At 41.5% G+C, this 20,167-nt stretch overlaps 1 protein-coding gene across 1 annotated transcript in view; it reads left to right on the plus strand.

The window, feature by feature from the left end:
- The window catches only part of MYO3B (myosin IIIB), a 511,858-nt gene that overhangs the window by 272,467 nt on the left and 219,224 nt on the right, over positions 1–20,167 (plus strand). Inside the window, exon 11 of the mRNA XM_024122281.1 lies at positions 10,531–10,686. Within this exon, the coding sequence (XP_023978049.1) occupies positions 10,531–10,686 (156 nt within the window). The remainder of the gene's footprint in view (positions 1–10,530; positions 10,687–20,167) is intronic.

Here is a 20,167-nt window from a genome sequence, read left to right on the forward strand (position 1 = left end):
CTTTCTCATATTAGGGAAGTTTTCAACTCTAATCTCTTCATATATTTTCTCAGACCGTTTCTTTTTCTCTTCTTCTTCTGGGACCCCTATTATTCGAATGTTTGTGTTTTTAATGTTGTCCCAGAGGTCTCTGAGACTGTCCTCAATTCTTTTCATTCTTTTTTCTTTATTCTGCTCTGCAGCAGTTTTTTCCATTATTTTATCTTCCAGGTCATTTGTCTGTTCTTTTGCCTCAGTTATTCTGCTATTGATTCCTTCTAGAGAATTTTTAATTTCATTTATTGTGTTGTTCATCATTGTTTGTTTGCTCTGTAGTTCTTCTAGGTCCTTGTTAAACATTTTTTGTATTTTCTCCATTCTATTTCCAAGATTTTGGATCATCTTTACTATCGTTATTCTGATTTCTTTTTCAGGTAGACTGCCTATTTCCTCTTCATTTGTTTGGTCTGGTGGGTTTTTACCTTGCTCCTTCATCTGCTGCATATTTCTCTGTCTTCTCATTTTGTTTAACTTACTGTGTTTGGGATCTCCTTTTTTCAGGCTGCAGGTTTGTAGTTCCTGTTGTTTTTGGTGTCTGTCCCTAGTGGGTGAGGTTAGTTCAGTGGCTTGTATAGGCTTCCTGGTGGAGGGGACTGGTGCCTGTGTTCTGTTGGGTGGGGTGGATCTTGTCTTTCTGGTGGGCAGGGCCACGTCCAGTGATGTGTTTTGGGGTGTCTGTGAACTTAGTATGATTTTAGGCAGCCTCTCTGCTTATGGATGGGGTTGTGTTCCTGTCTTGCTAGTTGTTTTGCATGGGGCATCCAGCCCTGGGGCTTGCTGGCCATTGGGTGGAGCTGGGTCCACCCAGCATAGACAGATATCTCTGGGAGAGCTCTCACCCATTGATATTGCTTGGGACCGGGAGGTCTCTGGTGGTCCAATATCCTGGACTCGGCTCTCCCACCCCAAAGGCTCAGGCCTGATACCCGGACAGAGCACCAAGACCCTGTCAGCCACACGGGTTACTCTTGTTTCCAACACACCCTGCAGGCAGAGATCCAGGAGACTAACTGATCCCAGTTCATTTTTTAGAGTAACGATCTAATTGTGTTATCTCCCTGCTCAAAAATGCCACTTCACTGTGACTAAGAAAGAAAACCCAAACTCACTGGCATGCCCTTCTAGGTTCTGAATAAGTTGTTTGTGGTCAGATTTGCACCCCATCTGTTACAATTGCATTATTCTGTTCCACTGTGTTCCCTATATGAGCCATGCATTTTACCAATGGGCTTCCATTCCTACTGTACTCTTCGCTTAGAATGCTCCTCCCCTGTACTTCTGTCAATATCCCTTTCATCCTGTAAGACCCAAGTGTCATCTCTCATGTGAAACACTTGTTCTCCTAAATAGGATTGTTTACTTCATCTGAGCCACTCTAGTGCTTACACTTTTTAGCCTTGAATTATTTTTATTTATGTCTATATCTATTCTACTACTTGTTTCTAAATTCCATGAAAGCTAACATCTCAGTCCAGGCATCTTTTCTTCCAAGCACTTGATGCAGTGCCATTCACAGTAAATACCTAGTAAGTGTTTGAATGAATCAGTGCATTGAATCCCACCTGGGTCTATAAATATTTCATATGTGTAAGTTTGGTATTATCCCAGAAGATACATTTTTTATGGGGGCATATATCTTTTGTTTGTTTTGTTCTCTCCTATCCCCCACCCCAGTCCTGGAGTAGTCCTGAGCATGTAATGGTCATGCACTATGGAACTGGTTGTTCATTTCTCATAGGGTACTGGGTACTAGCTGGGTACTGTCCATTGCTTCCCCTTGTAGGGAAAAAAATGAATACAAATGAGAATTATGGATTTAATTCTGGACAGCATGGCAAGTAGGATTAAGGGAAAGATTAGAATTCATATATTCCCTGGCACTTAAGCCTGGACTAAGAAGCAGACCATAACTGTCTGTCAAAATGGAAACTGATTTTTGAATCAAAGAAATTAGCCAGACATTCAAAAACAGGAGTGCCCAGAGGCCTGAACTTGAAAATGCCAAAGTTCTTTGCTTTTGCTAAGTTGTCAGACCCTAAAAGTCCCTATTCTCCCTGAACTTTGAAACTTCTGATCAGGACATCTATCAAATAGTAATTTTGTACTGAGTCGTGGGAATCACATTGAGAAAAAGTATCTAATTAATGGGCACACTGTTATTCAAGTCTGGCTCAAGCACTCTTTGCACATTAACATTTCTTTTTATAGCACTGATGCTGCTTGGAATTGGGTATGCTATGGCTGTCTTCCTCCAATGCGCTGACTGTAACCCTACCATTTAGTACAGTGGTTGGCCCACATAGTTGGCATTTATTGAGTGCTTACTATGTACCAGGTACTGTACATGGATTATCTCATTTACTGCTGACAGTGACATTATTACCATTTTATAGAAGAAGAAACTGTGGCCCAGAGAATTAAATTAACTTGCATATCATCACATACCTATAAGAAGTAGAGTTAGGTTTGACCCTAACCCATGACTTTTAACCTTTATATATTACTGCCCCAATGATAGGCACCAAACATTTTTAAAAGTGAGTGAGTATGTGCGTCATGCTTGGGCGAATAATAGTGATTAACTATACTGTTTTTAAATGTCAGACTGTTTTAAATATTTGAGATTAATAATAATTTAAATATAATAATATACACATTATATATGTTACATGAATCTATACTGTATCAATTAATAATTAACATAAAGATGAATATCTTTAAAAACTGGACTTGCCAACATTTAGGCTGTTTTGCCCTGACTCACCCACGTTTTATGTACCCATTTCCTTCTGAGCTCAGCCATCACTTCCCTCTGCTCCTCCTCTTCCTGGGCTGCTTCAAGCAAATATTTCCTTAATTTCCACCTGAAGCCAAGACCTCTAACAGAAGACAGGGCCCACATCCGGTTTCCTGGGCCAGTCTAGGGCTGACCTGTGGCCAACCTCAGCCCCTTGCAGAAGTCCCAAAAGGCAGCAACGGCCAATACCCAGATCCTTGGGAAGCGATAGCACTGCAGCCTGAGAGATGGAGCCATCACAGGATCCCCATCTCCCAGAGGCCATGCCTTCCCCAGCTCTTTGAACCAGAGGGTGGGATTTGAATGCAGATTTAATTGTCCAGTAAACTAGTTGCTGGGGCTGTGCAATGAAGTGATGGCTCATTTTTTTTCAGCACCCTGACTGAATCGCATGGTTAGAGTTGCCTGGAGAAACATGTTTAATTGCAAAGTATTGATACTTTTCCCAAATAAGGAAGAAAGAAACAACGAAAACAAAGAGGAGTGAGAAGGTGGTGACTTGGGGCCACTGGTTACAGCCCTTAAGACAGCCTTGGTCCTAAGACACGGACATCAGGATCTTCCTTGGCTACAGCATGTCCAGTGGAGAGTGTGCTCATCCCCAGTCTTTGCAACTTGGAAAGCACAGCTGAAACCGAAGAGGGAAGTGGCAGTAACAACAATAGTAAGACTGCACCTCTGCCACCATGCCCTCCATTGGCTTCTCCTTGAACAGCTCTGTGTCCCCTGAGCCCCATCTTGTCTTGTTCCTCAGTTCTGGCCTGGTTCCTCTTGACCCTTCTCCTCACTTTGCCTCCTGGCTTGGCATTTTTACTCCTTTTTCCTTGGTATAGTAAACTCTTCTTCCCTCGGCCCCTCCTGGCCGTGGCCCCCAGGTTGTCCCCCAGACATGCCGTGCTTGAGGATCTAGAATTTCTGTAACCATATCTCCTTCCCTAAGAATACAATGAGTTAGTCTGGACTTTTCTAATAATTTACTATTGATCACGGGATCAAAGACATAAAGGTAACATGAAGAGGTAGTTGTGTTCACAGGTGTCATGCAGGCCACGACCCTGGGTCATTCTGGGTTACGTGTGGTAGCTCTCTGCCCTAGGACCACCCTCCAGTCCTGGACCCTCTTTTTGCATTGAGACTCTCTCCAGCTACCATGGTGCACATTCCTTAACTCTGGAGGGAGATACTGTCCTACCTGTTCTTAGAGTTTATCTTTCGGCTTGAAACCACCCTACACTTTTCCTCCAGTCATCTTCTTCACCTTCTGAGAGTTTTCTCTGGGTGACAGAAGTTGGCTCTTCTCTCTCCCCAGCCACATGCTTCTGGAAATGCCATGTTCTTCCACTTCTGTTTCCTTCCTGTGTTCCCTTGAGCTCACGCTGGACCTTCAGTGCTGATGGCTTTGTCTAAAGGTAGGGCTGACTTGCTGATCTTTCTATCCGTGCACCTGCCTTCTTCTCACCCTAGTGACCCCAGGCAAGATGCCTGCTGCCCTGTGGTCCTGCTGCCCTGTAGCCTCCCTCCCACCTTGCCACACAGGGTCTGCTCCATTACCCACCTCATAAAAAGAACTGAGCTTCCTGTTCTAAAACCCTCCGTCCTACCCTCTGAGGACTTTTTTCTTTCAGTGAATCCTGGCTGTTTTTCTCTGATTGGTAACCCTAGATTTGCCTCGCTGAGAAATATGCTCCTGGTCCTCACTTCTCTGTTTCAGGTTAGGACCCCACTTCCCCACACTACGTGTGAAGTTAGTGTACAGTTTCAGTTCTCACCAGTGAGACTTTAAAACACCACCATGTGCAATATTTGCAAACTTCATGAAAACTGAAATGGAGTTAAGTATTCCACCAAACGGGAAGGTTTGGTTTTGCTGAAATAACATATGCACTGTCAAGTTTCTCAGCCTGCCTTCTTTTGAGGCATTAGTCATCTTGAGAAAATGCCTGTTTTTGTCATAGTCCTGTCTTCCAAAATGGAAATTTCCTTCCAAGACAGAGCACCATGGGCTCTGATATTTAACCTGTAATTAGTGTACCCTCTGGAGGATTTCTCTTCTGGATGAAGAGGCCTCTTTGTCACTCAGGCTTCTGTCTGCTGATGATAGGAACTGCAGATGCAGTGTATCACAGGGCAGGGAAATGCTTGCTCAAATCAGAAACGTTTAGATATTTGGTGCCACTGGAAACACTTAACAATCTACGCAGCAAACCCACAAGAAAACAGCAGTAAGTATAAAAGACAGAATATTAAAAAAGAAATGAGGAGAGACAGAGACATAAGTCTCAAGTTTTCATCTAGTTTTGCCCCAGTGTGTGGAATAAGATTGCTCACCCTCCTGCTTTTCTCACCAAGTTCACCAGTATTTTTAGTTTTTGACTTGATCAGCTTCTCTTTATCAAGTGTAGTTTAGTCATCAGTAAACATCCGTTCGTGACTCTTGATAAATAGCTTCCCCTTGCAGGCGTCTGATTCTTTGGTTATGAAATGGCAGTTTACAGTGGCAAGGCAGCCAGCCATGTCTCGACAGCATGATCCTTTGGGAGCGAACGGAAAGAGCACAAGCACGGCCAGCTTCAGAGCCCAATGCAGGAGCCCAACCTTGTTTCTTGTTAAGAAATGCCTCCTGGACTTCCCTGGTGGCACAGTGGTTAAGAATCCGCCTGCCAATGCAGGGGACACGGGTTCGAGCCCTGGTCCGGGAAGATTCCACATGCCGTGGAGCAGCTAAGCCGGTGCACCACAACTGCTGAGCCTGCGCTTTAGAGCTGGTGAGCCACAACTACTGAGCCCATGCGCCCAGAGCCCATGTTTCGCAACAAGAGAAGCCACCTCAGTGAGAAGCCCACGCACCGCAATGAAGAGTAGCCCCCGCTTGCCGCACATAGAGAAAGCCCACACACAGCAATGAAGACCCAATGCAGCCAAAAATAAATAAATAAATAAATAAATTAATTAATTTTTAAAAAAAGAAATGCCTCCTTTTTGCCTGTTTCTGGCAGAGGACAGGCTGGGAGATCCCAGCAAATGGCTGCAACAACCTCTGTTTAATGTGGTGACACTAATGAATTCTGAGAATTAATCTTCAGCCAAGAATGCATGATGGAAGGTACTAGAATTTCAAATTAGGTAATGGATTAAATTTCCTTCAGGGCTGAAATTTGCTTCCTTTTTCTTCTCGTGGACTTTTCTGTCATATTCAAACCACCTTCCATGGCCTTGTAAATCCAGGTAATACATCTCATGGTAGTTTTAATTTTTTATTCTTTTGTTTTGTATCTTAGCACAGAGATAACCACACCTAAATCCAGATTTTTAAAAATGACTTTTAAAAAGTCTGGGACTGAAAGAATTACTTATGATTTTGGAAAAAAAAGCAGCATTCCCTAAATTTAGTCCTTGTTCAATTTCTTTTTTCCAGAGTAAAAGATTCTGGGAAGAACTGAGCTTGGTGAATGTATTTCCCCAATTCGAGACAGTCTTCTGCAGAAACTGCAGCCTACAGGTGTCTCAAACATGCTGGTGACAATTAGGGGCTCTGAGTGTCTCCCCTCAATCAGCTGAGATAAAGACTCAGCCGCCAATTTCAAGAGCCTAGTACTGATTTCTCACAACAGAGCTTCCAAGGATATCATTTGCAGGGCCCTGGTTCCGGTGATACAAAAACGGATCTGTGGCCGAGTAAGTTTGGAAACATGGATTTAAACAAAATTAAGCTGTTTTCTTTACCTCCATACTTCTAAGTACATTTAATATGCTCACATGCACTATGAAACTCCAGATTTACTTGGTTTAGAGAATCACCAATGTTTCCCAAACCTTTTTGACCAGAAGACTAGTTTCATTTTTCAGTGGAATGTCTCATGTGTCTAGTGTTTCACCCAACTTACCTCACACTGGCTGGCCCCCATTTTCCCATACAGAGGTCAATGTTTTATGCATTTTCTTGTAAAAACGGCTCAATCCACCGCTGGGGGAAAATATTCTGCATCTGGAATTTGCAATTCCTGGTTTAATAAGCAATCTGAAAATGAATAAGCATATTATAACTTCCTTAATTTTCCATGTTTGTTCTCCAAATCAAGTTAGAGGATTTAATCATGCTTATAAAAGGACATGGAGGCTGTCAGGAGTTCTTACCAATCCCGGCTGTCAACTCTATCTTAATCCACTAAATCCCTGCCTGAAAGGAGAATAAGACAGAAATTGCAAGCTGACAAACATAACAGTATGAGTTTGGGGCACAAAACTGCAACATCTTAAGCAATAAAGAATATGCCCTAGTTAAAGTTGGTAAAAGGACTAAAGCAAAGAATTGTTCTTCGATGTTCAAAGGAGGCAGTTTAGGAGGTGAAGGTCAACATTCTGGTGACCTCCTGAGTTCCTGGCTACACTGCTTGCCTAGGCTGGCTTCTTTCATTGCTGATCCAGTTTCCCAACCTTGAAATGCCTTCTACATCTTCTCCACATATTGAGTTCAATTTAGTTCCAAAAATTCCCTCCAAACTCAGCTCAATCCTCACTCTTTCCAGTAAGCCTTCTCTGGCTGCCCCGCACCCACTGCTGCCTAGTATTGTTTTGCACGTTGTACCTGTGCCATTTTAACAACACATTGCAGAGTAGGAGGGGTTCTCTCGTGGGAGCCAGGGAATTGACTTCATCACTATCAGGACTTGACCTCAACTTCCTCACCTCGTAAAAGAAGGGTTAGAACAGAAAATCGTGGTCCCCTAGCTCCAAAACCTTATGCTTTCGTGTGACTATTTCTTATTCTAAATATAAAAGCAAACACTGGCTTCTGCTGTTTCCTGTGTTTCTCTTGTCCTTCCATCTTTATAATAAGATTGTCGATCTTTGAGGAAAATGGTCATAATTTTTTATGAATTCATCTATTTTGACTAATTCCAGCTGTGTAATAAATGTTTGCTGAACAAATGATATGATTCCAATGACCTGGTATCTAGTAATGCTTGACTTTCGCCATATCTGGTCCTAACATAGAACTTTCCTCTATTTATCAGTAAAATAATAAGTCCATTTCATTCTGGCTCTTTGCTCCCCATGAGAAAAAAAGTATGCAAGAGTGTTTTAGAATAAGGCTCTACCCTCAAGGTCTTCCTGCCCTTCTCCTAAAAATCCGCCAATGCAGTTGGATATGTCACAGCTCTGCTTAGCATTCTTCCCATATACACTCGGTTTCAGTTTTGCTGATCCGCTGGTATGACATTCAGCCCACTTGGGCCTTACTGAGAGAACTAACAAATAAATCCTCTTGATCATTCCTTCAGAGAGTAGAATGCCTACCATCTTTATTTTTTGGATCTCCAGGAGACAACAGATTCACTGTTGTTTCTCCCTTGTCTGATTATCTCACTTCATTATTTAGTCCTCATTTCTCTTACTCCCTCTGTGATCTAGAGAGAGATCCCTTCCAAAATACCAAATGATCTTGCAACCTTGTTTGCAACCTTGCTCTCCCACTGGATGCTAAAATTATGAAACAAGATATAGCACCTTTAATTGCACCCCCAGAATCTAGCAGACACCTATTTTCATAAGGCTGGAGTATGGGTTTCCTGGCTTCTCTCAAACCCTATCTAAGGAGCTTTAATTACCGGGAGTACTGTTCCAAGGCACCTGTCCTGAGGGAGAAGGTAGAGGCAGCGCCTGCTCACTTTCCCATTCACCTGCTCTATTTCCTATTAATTGTTACACCTACCACTTTCAGCCCTCTTGAGTTTACTCATCTGAAGTTTTGGCTCTAGTCAACAAGCAGTTGAGAGTTGCCCAGAAAGCAAAAAAAAAAAAAAAAAAAAAAAAAAAAAATGGTGGGGAAACCGATTAAGAAATCGGTCTCCCTGTGTTTGGGGAGATACTTGGGTACCGGAAGTATGTCTATTTGGTGATGAGAGACAGATGTAATGTGACCTGCGCCAGATCCCTGGACAGGCTTAGCTGGGGGTCCCAGCAGTTCCTGGTCTCCCGTCCTACCCATGCCCTCTGGGGGGGCAGGGGTATGTGCAAAGCCACCATGTCCATCTTCAGTAGGAATTCTCAGAGGACACAGACTTTATTTGGGAAGTTTTTATACACCATCTCTCAAGCTAGGAGGATGAGGCATATACCTGTATTACTGACCATATAAACTACCAAGAGGTTCCTTTTTTCCAGGTGCTTAGGGAAACGTTAGCATTTATTTTCCGTTGGTAGTCACATAATTATATACGGATTAATATACATGGAATCTAGGGAACATTGCTGATGTAAAAACATGAACGGAGTATTTTTTTAAGCATGTGCACTGATTTTTTAATTTTTAGTAGGAAATATAATTGATCATACAAAAGGCCCCTGGACCCATAAAAGTCAAATGATTGATTTCTCCCCATAGCGAGACAGAGGTGGTATTTATAGTCTTGCAGGCAGCAGAATGGAGATAATCTAGGTTCTATTGGCTTTTCTAGCTGAAAGCTCCAGTTCCAATAGATAGGAAATCCCTGAATCAATTCTAAAATGGGATGACTGGGAAATTTACTGAATATCTTTCAGGACTAGAAGTCAAGGGATGCGAAAGTGGTTTGAAATGCAAAGATTAAGGCCTTTTTGTAAAACCAACAGTTGAGGATTGTTCTAGGAACTCTGCTTAAATGTTTTGAAAGGATGCTCAGGGTGAGGCTGAACATTTTACCATTTGTCAGTGCATTTCATCATTTAAAATATGTTGTGTTTTACATGTTGCTGGCATGTCACTATTGGGAAAACTGGAAACATTTATTTCAAGAAGTGGGCAGAATGGCATCTAGTACTTATCCTAAGCCTTCCAACGTGAGCTAAATAAAAACTGATAACTTAAAAGGGCGGATGTTGAAATTTCTTCCTCCCGTCAAGGGCAGCTACTCAGAATGGAAATGCAATGGTAATTGGAGGGGTATTCATCAGATTCAATTTCACTAGAGATTTCCTGTGTCAAAATCATCTTTAATAATATACATCACACAGCAAAATGTACTGAATCACTGTTTTCTTTGAAAAGGGCATTGAACCTGAAAGAGAAAGTGGTTATACTGGTGCGGTTTTAACCAATTAACCACAGAGGAGTTTAAATGCAACCCAATTTTTACCATTTTGTATAGACTTTTTGTTCCCTGTTTGAATAATTCCATTCCAATTCATCTGAACTATATTGTAGTCACTTCCTGTTCTGAGGTTTTTCTGCTTCTTCAGAAGATATTAGAAATCAAGGGGTTGAATTTTCTCTGTGAAAGTTTCTTTATGATTCGTTTCTATCTTTGCAAACTCCTAAATGCATTTTCCCCACCACCAAATAGTGGACATTTCACATAATTCTAAAATAAAGTATATAGACTAATCAACTTGGCTCCATTGTAAACATTTTTCTGTAATGAAAATTCAGACAGAAAATTCAGTCTGGCCAGTCTATTTTTCAGTGTTTTGAATATTTCAAATTAAATTGATTGTGTTCAATATATATTTAAAGCAAACTAAAATAGATTTCTGATGTTTTGATCAATTCAACTAGTAGAGAATGTTTGTTCTGGTACCTATGAATAAAAAAAGAGCTATGTAAGGTTAGTGATCAGGTTTTATAAATGAGCTTTTTCTCCTCCTCTCTCCCATATTTACAGGGGAGCCAGGTTTCTAAGATTGTACTTCAGTAGTTTGTTGATTTTTGTGAACAGGTGTCTTATTAAGGATTTTGAAAAGCGGCCTTCCGTCACACATCTCCTCGACCACCCATTTATTAAGGGAGTCCACGGGAAGGTTTTGTTTCTGCAAAAACAGCTGGCCAAGGTCCTTCAAGACCAGAAGCATCTGAATCCTGTTGTTAAAACCAGGTATGGTCCTCGGCATCTTCCTGCTTCCTCTCTCTGGTTATTTATGAAAAAAACAGCATGTCATGTGTTTTGATTTGCCCAGCATTATTACTGGTAATTATCACATCCATGCATTTTTAAGTTTCATTTACATGACATTAAGTACTCCATGCCCGGTGGATGAGAGCAGGAGAGCTTCAGAAACAAGCTGCCCATTTGTGCTCTTATGGCTAATTTCTCTCAACTGTGGCTGAAATCTCACTCCAACCTCATGTTCTAGTTAAAAACCAGTGCATATATATTTATATTTAATATACATATAGATCTTTAAAAATTCCACCAGTAAAGAAAACTGGATGAAAGCAGCCACGGCTGAGATTGTGTGAGAAATCTTTACTTGGCTATTGCAGGCTAGAGAGTAGAAGTGTAAGTATAAGGTGGTTTTGGAAAGATTACAAGTTAAACACTGGAGGCTTTTTCTCTAAAGTGCTCTGAGCCCATTTTCTTTAGTTAAAAATTCCTTAGAGGCAATTTAGTATTTTTAAATGATTTTTCCCCCAGATATCATCTATGCTATCTAAAGCAACTGTGATTTTGCCCCTCTCCTATTTTTATAGTGTAGATTTAAAAAAGTAAATGTTTATTTTCAAGGAGAGCTGCTTAAAACAGTATTCTGTGGTGGTCTCTAAGAAATAGATCTTTGGTTTCTGTCCAGAGGGTGGCAGAATTTCTCTTTTAAAAAAAACTAAATGCAAATAAAGCTGCTTCCGCAGCTCAGCAATTATTTGGTTTTACAAAACTGGCCAGGATGCAGATAAGCTCTAATCCGTTATTACTAAAAGAACATTCAAAGGACTGGAGGTGAAGAAACTAAAATATCACAAGTCACAAGTTCTGGAAATATTCGTGTATTCTGCAGAAAACTGTTTACAAATCAAAAAGCATCAGAAGTCTAAGAGCTAGAGGCATAGTTTCAAGGTGACCATATCTTGCCGATTCACCACACCCCCCCTCCCCGCAACCCAGGTTTCCTTTTTGATAGCTCAAAACAAATTTTTTCCTACTCTTTTCCCTTTTCCACTGCAATTTCTCTTTCTATGGCTTGCCCGTGGGGTAGAGAAACGCAGAGAAATTCTTGTAACTTGGTGCCTTTTGAAGCAGTAGAATTTGTGTTTAAGCCCCTGGGAACCGAAATCTTCTTTTCTTCCAATGCTTTTGTTCCTATCCACCAGCCACCACCCCTCTAACACACACACACACACACACACACACACACACACACACAGCACCGCCACCAAAAATGAAGATGAAATAAAGTACAAACCAAGCAAAAAAAGCAAACTCAGAATTTAAATGCTCTCCGTTGAATCAGGTATCTTCTTGTTTCTTCTGATTTGCTGCAGAACAATTTCTGAAACTTAGTTGCAAAGTTATTCAGCTTTTCACTTTTGCCTGAATTTGCCTGTCCCGATGTGTGTCCTCTTTTTAAACACGTTTCTCCCTTTACTATAGAAAGCCAGGACTCCAGGCTTTCTCACCCCCTCTCTCTCATTTCTCTTTATCTTTGTTAACACCTTTGATGTCAAAGGCCTCATACGGTCAAAGACCCTTCTCTCAGGGTCTTTGTAATTTTCAGTTTCACTCAGAAGTTTGTGTTTCCTTGAAAAAGTCACTAAAAAAATACAACCTCACAAATAGGTATCAAAACTTTAACCAGCCACTTCTTTAGGAGAAAGGAAAATTCTAAAGGAAACACGATGCATGAAATTAACACATCTTACCACCTGTCCTACACTATTACTTCCTCTTAGCAAGTGGCAGGGAGTTGGCTACATGGGTGTTTTTTTAAGCCCAGCCGGAAAAATTCTTAAATATCATTTGATGCTGGTAATTCAATATATTAAAAGTTGTGAGTTTCCAAGTTAAGGTGGAAAAAACAAAGAATAATTGAGGTGAGCGCATAGATGAGTAAGGCGAATACCCAATTTACATTTTTCTGCACAATTATGGTCACACAGCAGGTGGTACAATGCAGTGGTTAAAAAAACCCTGACTCTGCCAGGTTTGAATCCCAGCTCAACCACTTATGACAAGTTATTAAACTTTTCTGTTCCAAAATTTCTTCATCTATAAGATGGAGATTATTTTGAGGGTTGAGTCAATACATTAAAAAATACTTAATGTTGATAACAGAGTTAAACCTCAGTCAATGGTAGCAGTAGTTGTAGAAGTTGTATATGTTGTGCTCTGTTTAATTCATTCCTCGGTTTCTTTTGGCCTTAATCTGTGCAAATTCATCTCTATTACCAAACAACATCATGAAAATAAACAGTACTGAGACACTAAATGTTAAAAATATAAATTTCTGTCTCATTTAAAATCTAATTTATTCATTTATTCATTCCAGAGATATTTATATGTGTGTATGTGTCAAGCCCTCTGCCAAACAGAGGAAATCAGACACAGTTCCTGATAAAGAGCTAATAGTCCAGTGTGTGAAACAGACAAGAATCAGATGAGAAGAGCTCAGCATGAAAAATACCTGGATAGAGGGTTGCCCGGAGTACCTCCCAGAGTACCTGGGAAGGCTAGACCCTGGAAACTGGTGGGAAGGTGATCCTTGAACTGTCCTGAAGAACGAATAGAAGATAGTTGGGGAAGGGGGGTTATTCCACGTGGAGGAAAGAATGAGCAAAGGGTAAAGGCACAGAGGCTGGAGAAAGCTTAGGGGATTTGGTGAACAATTAGTTGGCATTGCTGGAGCTTGGCATGGGACGTAGGGAGGTAGAAACAAGGCAGGCAGGGGCCAGGGCATGATGGGCTAAGGAGCTTGGATTTGTTCCTTAGACACTTGGAAGCCACAGAAGGATTTCAAGCAGAGATGTGCTTTAGGAAGATTGTTCTGATTGCAGTGTGGAGAATGAAATGGAGCTGGGCAGGGCTGGAGCTAGGGAGGCTAGTGAGAGCAGATTGTGGCAATTGTAAATAACAGAAGGTATTAAGGTAATGGTATTGTCAAGACTTAGTGGTGAACTGGACGAGAGAGATTAGGGAAAGAGAGAAGCGTCACAGGGTCTACCTGAATTGGCTGCCTCCCTACCCTGGTTCAGACTGTAATCAAACAGAAATTGCAAGACACTCAGAGACAGAGACCAGTAAAAAGACTTACTTTGCTTCCTCTTCATATCCTATCAAATGCCATGCATAGCCTATGCAATGCCATGTACTTCCAGATATTACACAAAGCTTTGAGCTTTCTGCCCAGAGAAGTGTTCTTCAATGGTCCAAACAGTCCTGGGACCCTCAGCTGCAGAGACTTGTTTAGTTTTGAGAGCTAATGCAGAGAAATGAGAACTACAGCCTACAGGGGAAAATTTTTTTTACTGTTTTTTTACTGTTTTACTGTTCCTGCAAAGGCAGGGAATGTTCTGTCCTCTTCAGTACTTTCTCCAGGGGTGAAAGAAGTTGCTATTTTCAGGGGGTTGCAGAGAAGAAGGCAGGTTCTTGAAGGATGGGGAAGAACTTGGATAGGTGAAGGGGAGGATCTTATATAGAGGGAGACATTGAAAATAGAAGGTAACAGAGGAAGCAAGAGGGAGGGAGATTAAGCACCTAAGAGGAAGAGTGAACTTAGAAAGAACCTCTAGGTTGGGAAAGACACAGAGAGGTTAGATGAAGATATCCAGAAAATTTGAGGGGTGGGGGGCAAGAGGCAGAGGAGATACTATGAGGAAACTCATGTTGAATGGCCTTTAGCTTTCCAAAAAAAAGTAAGCAAAGTGGTCTCAAAGTTGGGAGTGAGCTGTGGACTCCAGGGAAGTGTTAAATCTTTGAAATAGCTGCTATGAGGAATATAATAAAAGGTTCATTAAAGGTGGACATAACGATTGCTCAATAGCACAGGAAACCCAGGTGGAACTTAACTGAATAGCATTACATTGTAGTGAAGTTAATCAGTGTTTAAGGTAATGCATGTAGAGCATTCAGGAGAGCATTTGGCATTAGAACCTCTGAAAAATTGTACCATCAACACCATCACCTTTTCCATCTATCATCTCTACCAATTCTTAGCCACAGGAGTAGGAGTAGAGAAAGCAGATACTGTGGTCTTCTTCAGGCTGGAGACTGGCTTGGATGGACATTGTTGGGTGGACACGGGGGCAAGAGAATCTGAGTAGGAGAGTATTCTTGAGGTCTTTTTGGAGATTTGGAAGAAAGTGAAGCCAGAGTGGCTTATTGACTTTGAATGTGTGTCTGGGTCAGGGGACTGGCAGTTACAATGAAGACAAAAAGCAGATTCAGTGAGAGGATGGTGAGAAAAGAGGTTGTAGAACTGAGTCCTCGGGAACTTTTTTTTGTTTTGTTTTGTTTTGTTTTGTTTTTGTGGTACGCGGGCCTCTCGCTGTTGTGGCCTCTCCCGTGAGCGGCCATGGCTCACGGGCCCAGCCGCTCCGCGGCATGTGGGATCCTCCCAAACCGGGGCGCGAACCTGGTTCCCCTGCATCGGCAGGCGGACGCGCAACCACTGCGCCACCAGGGAAGCCCCTCGGGAACTTTTGAGAGATTATTGGGAACTAGTCATAGTTGAACTTGTGGACAACTTCAGTGGAGGAGAAATAAAAGAATTTAAAGAATTGACAAAGAGGAATCTTGAAATTAGTACGTGAGAAGAATTAAGAAAGTGATTGGTAGGGTATGGGAAAACCAAAGACTGGAATTAGGGGAAGGAGTAGAGAGAAAGGAAAATGGGGATCAAGTGCTGGAGAAGATGGTACGAGAGGGTGATATGAACTTTTTAAAAGAGAGAGATTGGTTAGGGAGAACAATGGATGGAAAAAGGCAGAGGGGAGCAAGGAGGACACTCCTTTCCCCACCCCCTCACCACGAGTGGATGGAAGGTGGAAGGAGGCAGGAACATTATGGGGAAATGGTCCATTCTAGTTATGATGAGGAAATAGACACGTATTCAGGAATAAGGCTAGGAATCATAGGGAGCTCATTCACAACAGAGCAGAAGCTGTGCTGTGTATTGTTGACTGAAAAAAAAATGCACAACCTAAAAGTTGAGAGTTACGTTTTATTCGGTGGACAAAACTGAGGACTTAAGCCTGGGACACAGCATCTCGGATAACTCTGGGAGACTGCTCTAAAGATGCAAGGCAGGGAGCCAGGATATGTAGTTTTTTGCAGCCAAGACCAGGTGGTTGATTGTTACTTAATGAAAACCAAATATCTCAAGTTAAGGAATTTAGCACTTTTCTGTATATGGGAAGATACAAGAGTCTGGGCTCACTGGAATCATTCCTTCTATATGTACCTCAGCTATCTGGGGCCAGTATCCTGTGCTTTCACATCCTGAGTCTCCTCACGGTGGACCCGTTGGGGGATGGCTGCAGCAGTTGACTGCTAAATGGTGGGCATCAGGCATCCTGTTTCCATCCTCAGTTCCCTCAGAACTCATCTTTGGAGATACTGTAATGTGATGGCTTGATGGCTGCACATCCTCTGTTCACTGATAAGGCAGCCAATATTTTTCATTCACAGTATAAAGAAGAGCTTGAGTGGTGAGGCCCCACCGCTCCTCTCCTGGTGTAAGTGTTCTAGCTCTTCTAAATGGTGCAGTTTTTTGGGACAGCCAGACTGTGATCCATTCCCATTGCACATTATGTATATGAGGCACCTATGGAGAAGTGACATTGTACTATTTGAGATTTGATACCATTTCCTGATGCTGATTGAATGAGTGAAACCATTGGAATTTAAGTTTTTCCAGTAATTTATAATTTTTCTATAGCATATGTTTGACTCAGGAACAGTAAAAAGGTTATGCATCCAAGGCTTACTCTCTCAAAGGAAGTCACATAGCCCTAATATTCTGTGAACAATAGTTTAGGGTTACATTTTTACTTAACCTGTCAGGGATGCTGTTAAACAGTTTGGTCAGTTCCTTTACATCAGCTCCCATTTCTTTGACTTTCAAAAGGAATTTTTCCCCAAATCACTTTTGCAAATCCCTGAATTCATCAATATTATCTGGTATATCATGTCACTATCAAAGTTAGAGACATCGACATGAAAACATGCTTTTTAAAAAATTACTTCACAAGGGTTAGTGGGAAAAGAGCAAAACCTCGGTCTGCAATTGGAGTAGAGGCAGGGAAAGCGCCCGTTGGCTGTGCTGTGACCTGACCCACTCCCACCTTCCAACCTCCCATCATGGACTCAACTTCTAGCCTCAGGAAAATTGCAAAACCCAGCACGTTGTTTGTTCCCCTGTGGGTGGTTTGGGACTAGCTGAAACCACAAATGTTAAACCCTCAAATGCCAAGGGTCTACTACCAAGTATTACTTGGTAGAACAATTAAGTTGCTGGTTGTTTCCTGCTCTGTTTAATGGATTTTGATTCTACCCTTGCAGTTTGCCTGAGGCTGATTAAAACAATGACCTCAGCTTTTCTGATTTCTTTTCAACCAGCAGAAGTGGCCCTTAAAAACAGATTTGTCACTGCTTCACTGCTGAGCTTTCCCTAGTAAGTCTTGCTCACTCACTTCCTCTTTTACCTGCAAACATGCACCCCCCACACACACATATATACACATACATCACATTACATATACTGTTGGGTTCTTGGAATCCTGTGCAAATGAATGACTTTTGAATGATTACTTCATCAAGTGCTGAAGATGCTTGCCACATAGCAGGTTAAGGATTTTCCTGTTTTCCTAACAGACAAGAAATAAATCCATACCCTGATGTAATCTGCTATCTATCTCTGTCTATCTATAACTGAATGAGTGAATTAATATTTAATTTTCTGCTGGTGTCACTGATTCTTGCTGCCTAGAGAAGATAGCTGTATCAAATACACTTAATATAATTGATAAGATGCTGATCTATTGAAATTCTGGTCAAAAACAATGCTTGGATGGAAAAACAGGGAGATACTATCGAGATTTCCACCCAGATAATTCTTGTATTTTTTAATCTATGTATTATAATGTTTGTTTGATAAATATAAGCTTAAATTTCAGATCAAGATTGAGCTCATGTAGTTAAAGTTATCTAGGTGGTAACTTTACTCATATTTGGATCTCAGTAGGATGGTGTTAAACCTAGATGGTTTGCCATTATTTTTCTCATGCTAGGTCCATGATTATGTGATTATAGTAAAAAGTTTCTCTTTCATCCACTCTGTTATCAAGGGGTATACTGAAATGGAAATAATGATTTGGAAGAAATATTCAATATCACTACCTTTGTTGGAGTAATAGTACTCTATCCCCAATTTTGAGTAACATTTTCCTTACTATATGAGGTCCATTGAATGTGGTGATAAGGGAATGGTTCCTCTAATCTATCCAAATTGTCAACTTGTTTCTGAGCTTTGTACATGGCCACAGAAGCCTTTGTCTTAGACTCTTGAGGACCACCACCTTTGAGCCTGGACCCTCTCCCTTACTCCTTTTCTTTACTCCTTTTTTTCTCCACCCCCAACAGATTTTACTTACTTATCTGGAATCTGGTGGGAGTGTTAGTCATTTTCCACTCCTTCCGGTTCCACTCTTGGATGGAGGGAAGGGCGCTGATCCTGAGTGTAGAGGAGTGGTGGTAGAGGTGGCCTTCCCAATGGTCCTCCTGCCATAGGACGACCGTCTAAAAGACCATCAGGCATTTTTCAGTGCAGAGTTTCACCTCTCACTAGCACATCCCCTGTCATTTTTAGACTAAAAGATTTTGTTTCAAATAGCGTATATTAATGCATATATGTGGAACCTAGAAAAATGGTACAGATGAACCGGTTTGCAAGGCAGAAATAGAAACACAGATGTAGAGAACAAACGTGTGGACACCAAGGGGGGAAAGTGGCAGGGGGTGGGGTGGTGGTGTGATGAATTGGGTGATTGGGATGGACATGTATACACTGATGTGTATAAAATGGGCAACTAATAAGAACCGGCTGTTCTTACAAAATAAAGATTTTGTTTCCTTCCTACCCTTGAATTATAACTTAGAGGTCTTCCTTCTATGCTTTGTTCTTCAACATAGTTGGGCATGAAGGGAAGAATGCCTCCTGCCATACCTACGTGAAGCTCCTGCAGCCCGGTGTGGACCTACCTACATGGATGTTACTGCTTCTGCAGGCAAAGTTGACAGACAGGAACAGGCTAAGCGATTAAGGAATCACTTTTGGACAAAATATATAATATTTTGTCAATATTATTCATAGGGCCAGCAGCTCAAACAAAGAAGTCTGCAGGCCCAGTGATGAGATATCAAAGAGAACTCCCAGAAATGGTTTTAACCATAATGCAGGTATAGAGATTAAATTATAGTGAAGCCAACAGCACTTTAGGACTTTATTCCCCCAGTGTCTGAACTAACCTGGTACCTTCTACAGCTTCTTTCCCCCCTCATGGGCTGGACCTAAGACATTCAAAAAATCCCCCATCCTCTATCTCATCTGTGCCCACTGTTGTTTTAGGGGAGCTCCCAGTCTCCACCTCTGGCTCTGTCTCACCCACTCTTCAGATCCAGTTCTTATTCTCCACCCATTGCCTTAGACCTGATGTTTCAGAATTGCCCTCATTCCCACCTTACTTGAACTGGGGACTCAGACACCAGTTTCCCCTTTTCCTGATCCCTGAATCCTTAGGTCAACCCTTCTCACCACTACCTGCCCCACATCACACCAAACCCAAACTCCAAGAACCATCCTAAGCCAGGGCTTTGAGTCTCATCCTCTCTAAGCTTTAACCCCAAAACGCCATTTGTCTGGGAAGCCAGGCTTGGCAGACAACATACTTAGGGCTTCATGAAAACAAATAGAAAATCTAGCAAAAAGCAGTATAGACTTTTTTGCAATTTGAAAATACCTTCTAAATCATCAAAACTATAATACCTTACCATATACTCTTAATTTAATAGAATGCCTTTTGCTTTATCCAACCATTTACCTATCTCTCCATTCCTCAAAGCTTTGGAATACTCAATCCAAAGTTTTTAGTTGGAAATCTGTAATTTTCACGTTAAACAAGGAATTCTTCAGCAAGAATTGATAATAGATGCTATTCTCAAATAAGGCACTAGGTGGAGCATGTGAATTTAAAGGAAATTTAAGTTGATGGTTATTGATGACAACAATTTTTTTTTTTTTCCCCTGTACGCGGACCTTTCACTGTTGTGGCCTCTCCCGTTGCGGAGCACGGGCTCCGGACGCGCAGGCTCAGCGGCCATGGCTCACGGGCCCAGCCGCTCCGCGGCATGTGTGATTCTCCCGGACCGGGGCACGAACCCGTGTCCCCTGCATCGGCAGGCGGACTCTCAACCACTGCGCCACCAGGGAAGCCCAACAACAAATTATTTAACTCAAGAAAACTGTAAAAAAATTTAAACCAAATTTCTTTTGATTAATTTCAACTAAATATAAAACAATGTAACACATTTAATAAATATATGTACTCTAGGATAATGTAAATTTAAAAAGATAAAAATTGGAATAAAT

The sequence above is a fragment of the Physeter macrocephalus genome, chromosome 2 (assembly GCF_002837175.3).
Source record: "Physeter macrocephalus isolate SW-GA chromosome 2, ASM283717v5, whole genome shotgun sequence".
NCBI classification, from domain to species: domain Eukaryota; kingdom Metazoa; phylum Chordata; class Mammalia; order Artiodactyla; family Physeteridae; genus Physeter; species Physeter macrocephalus.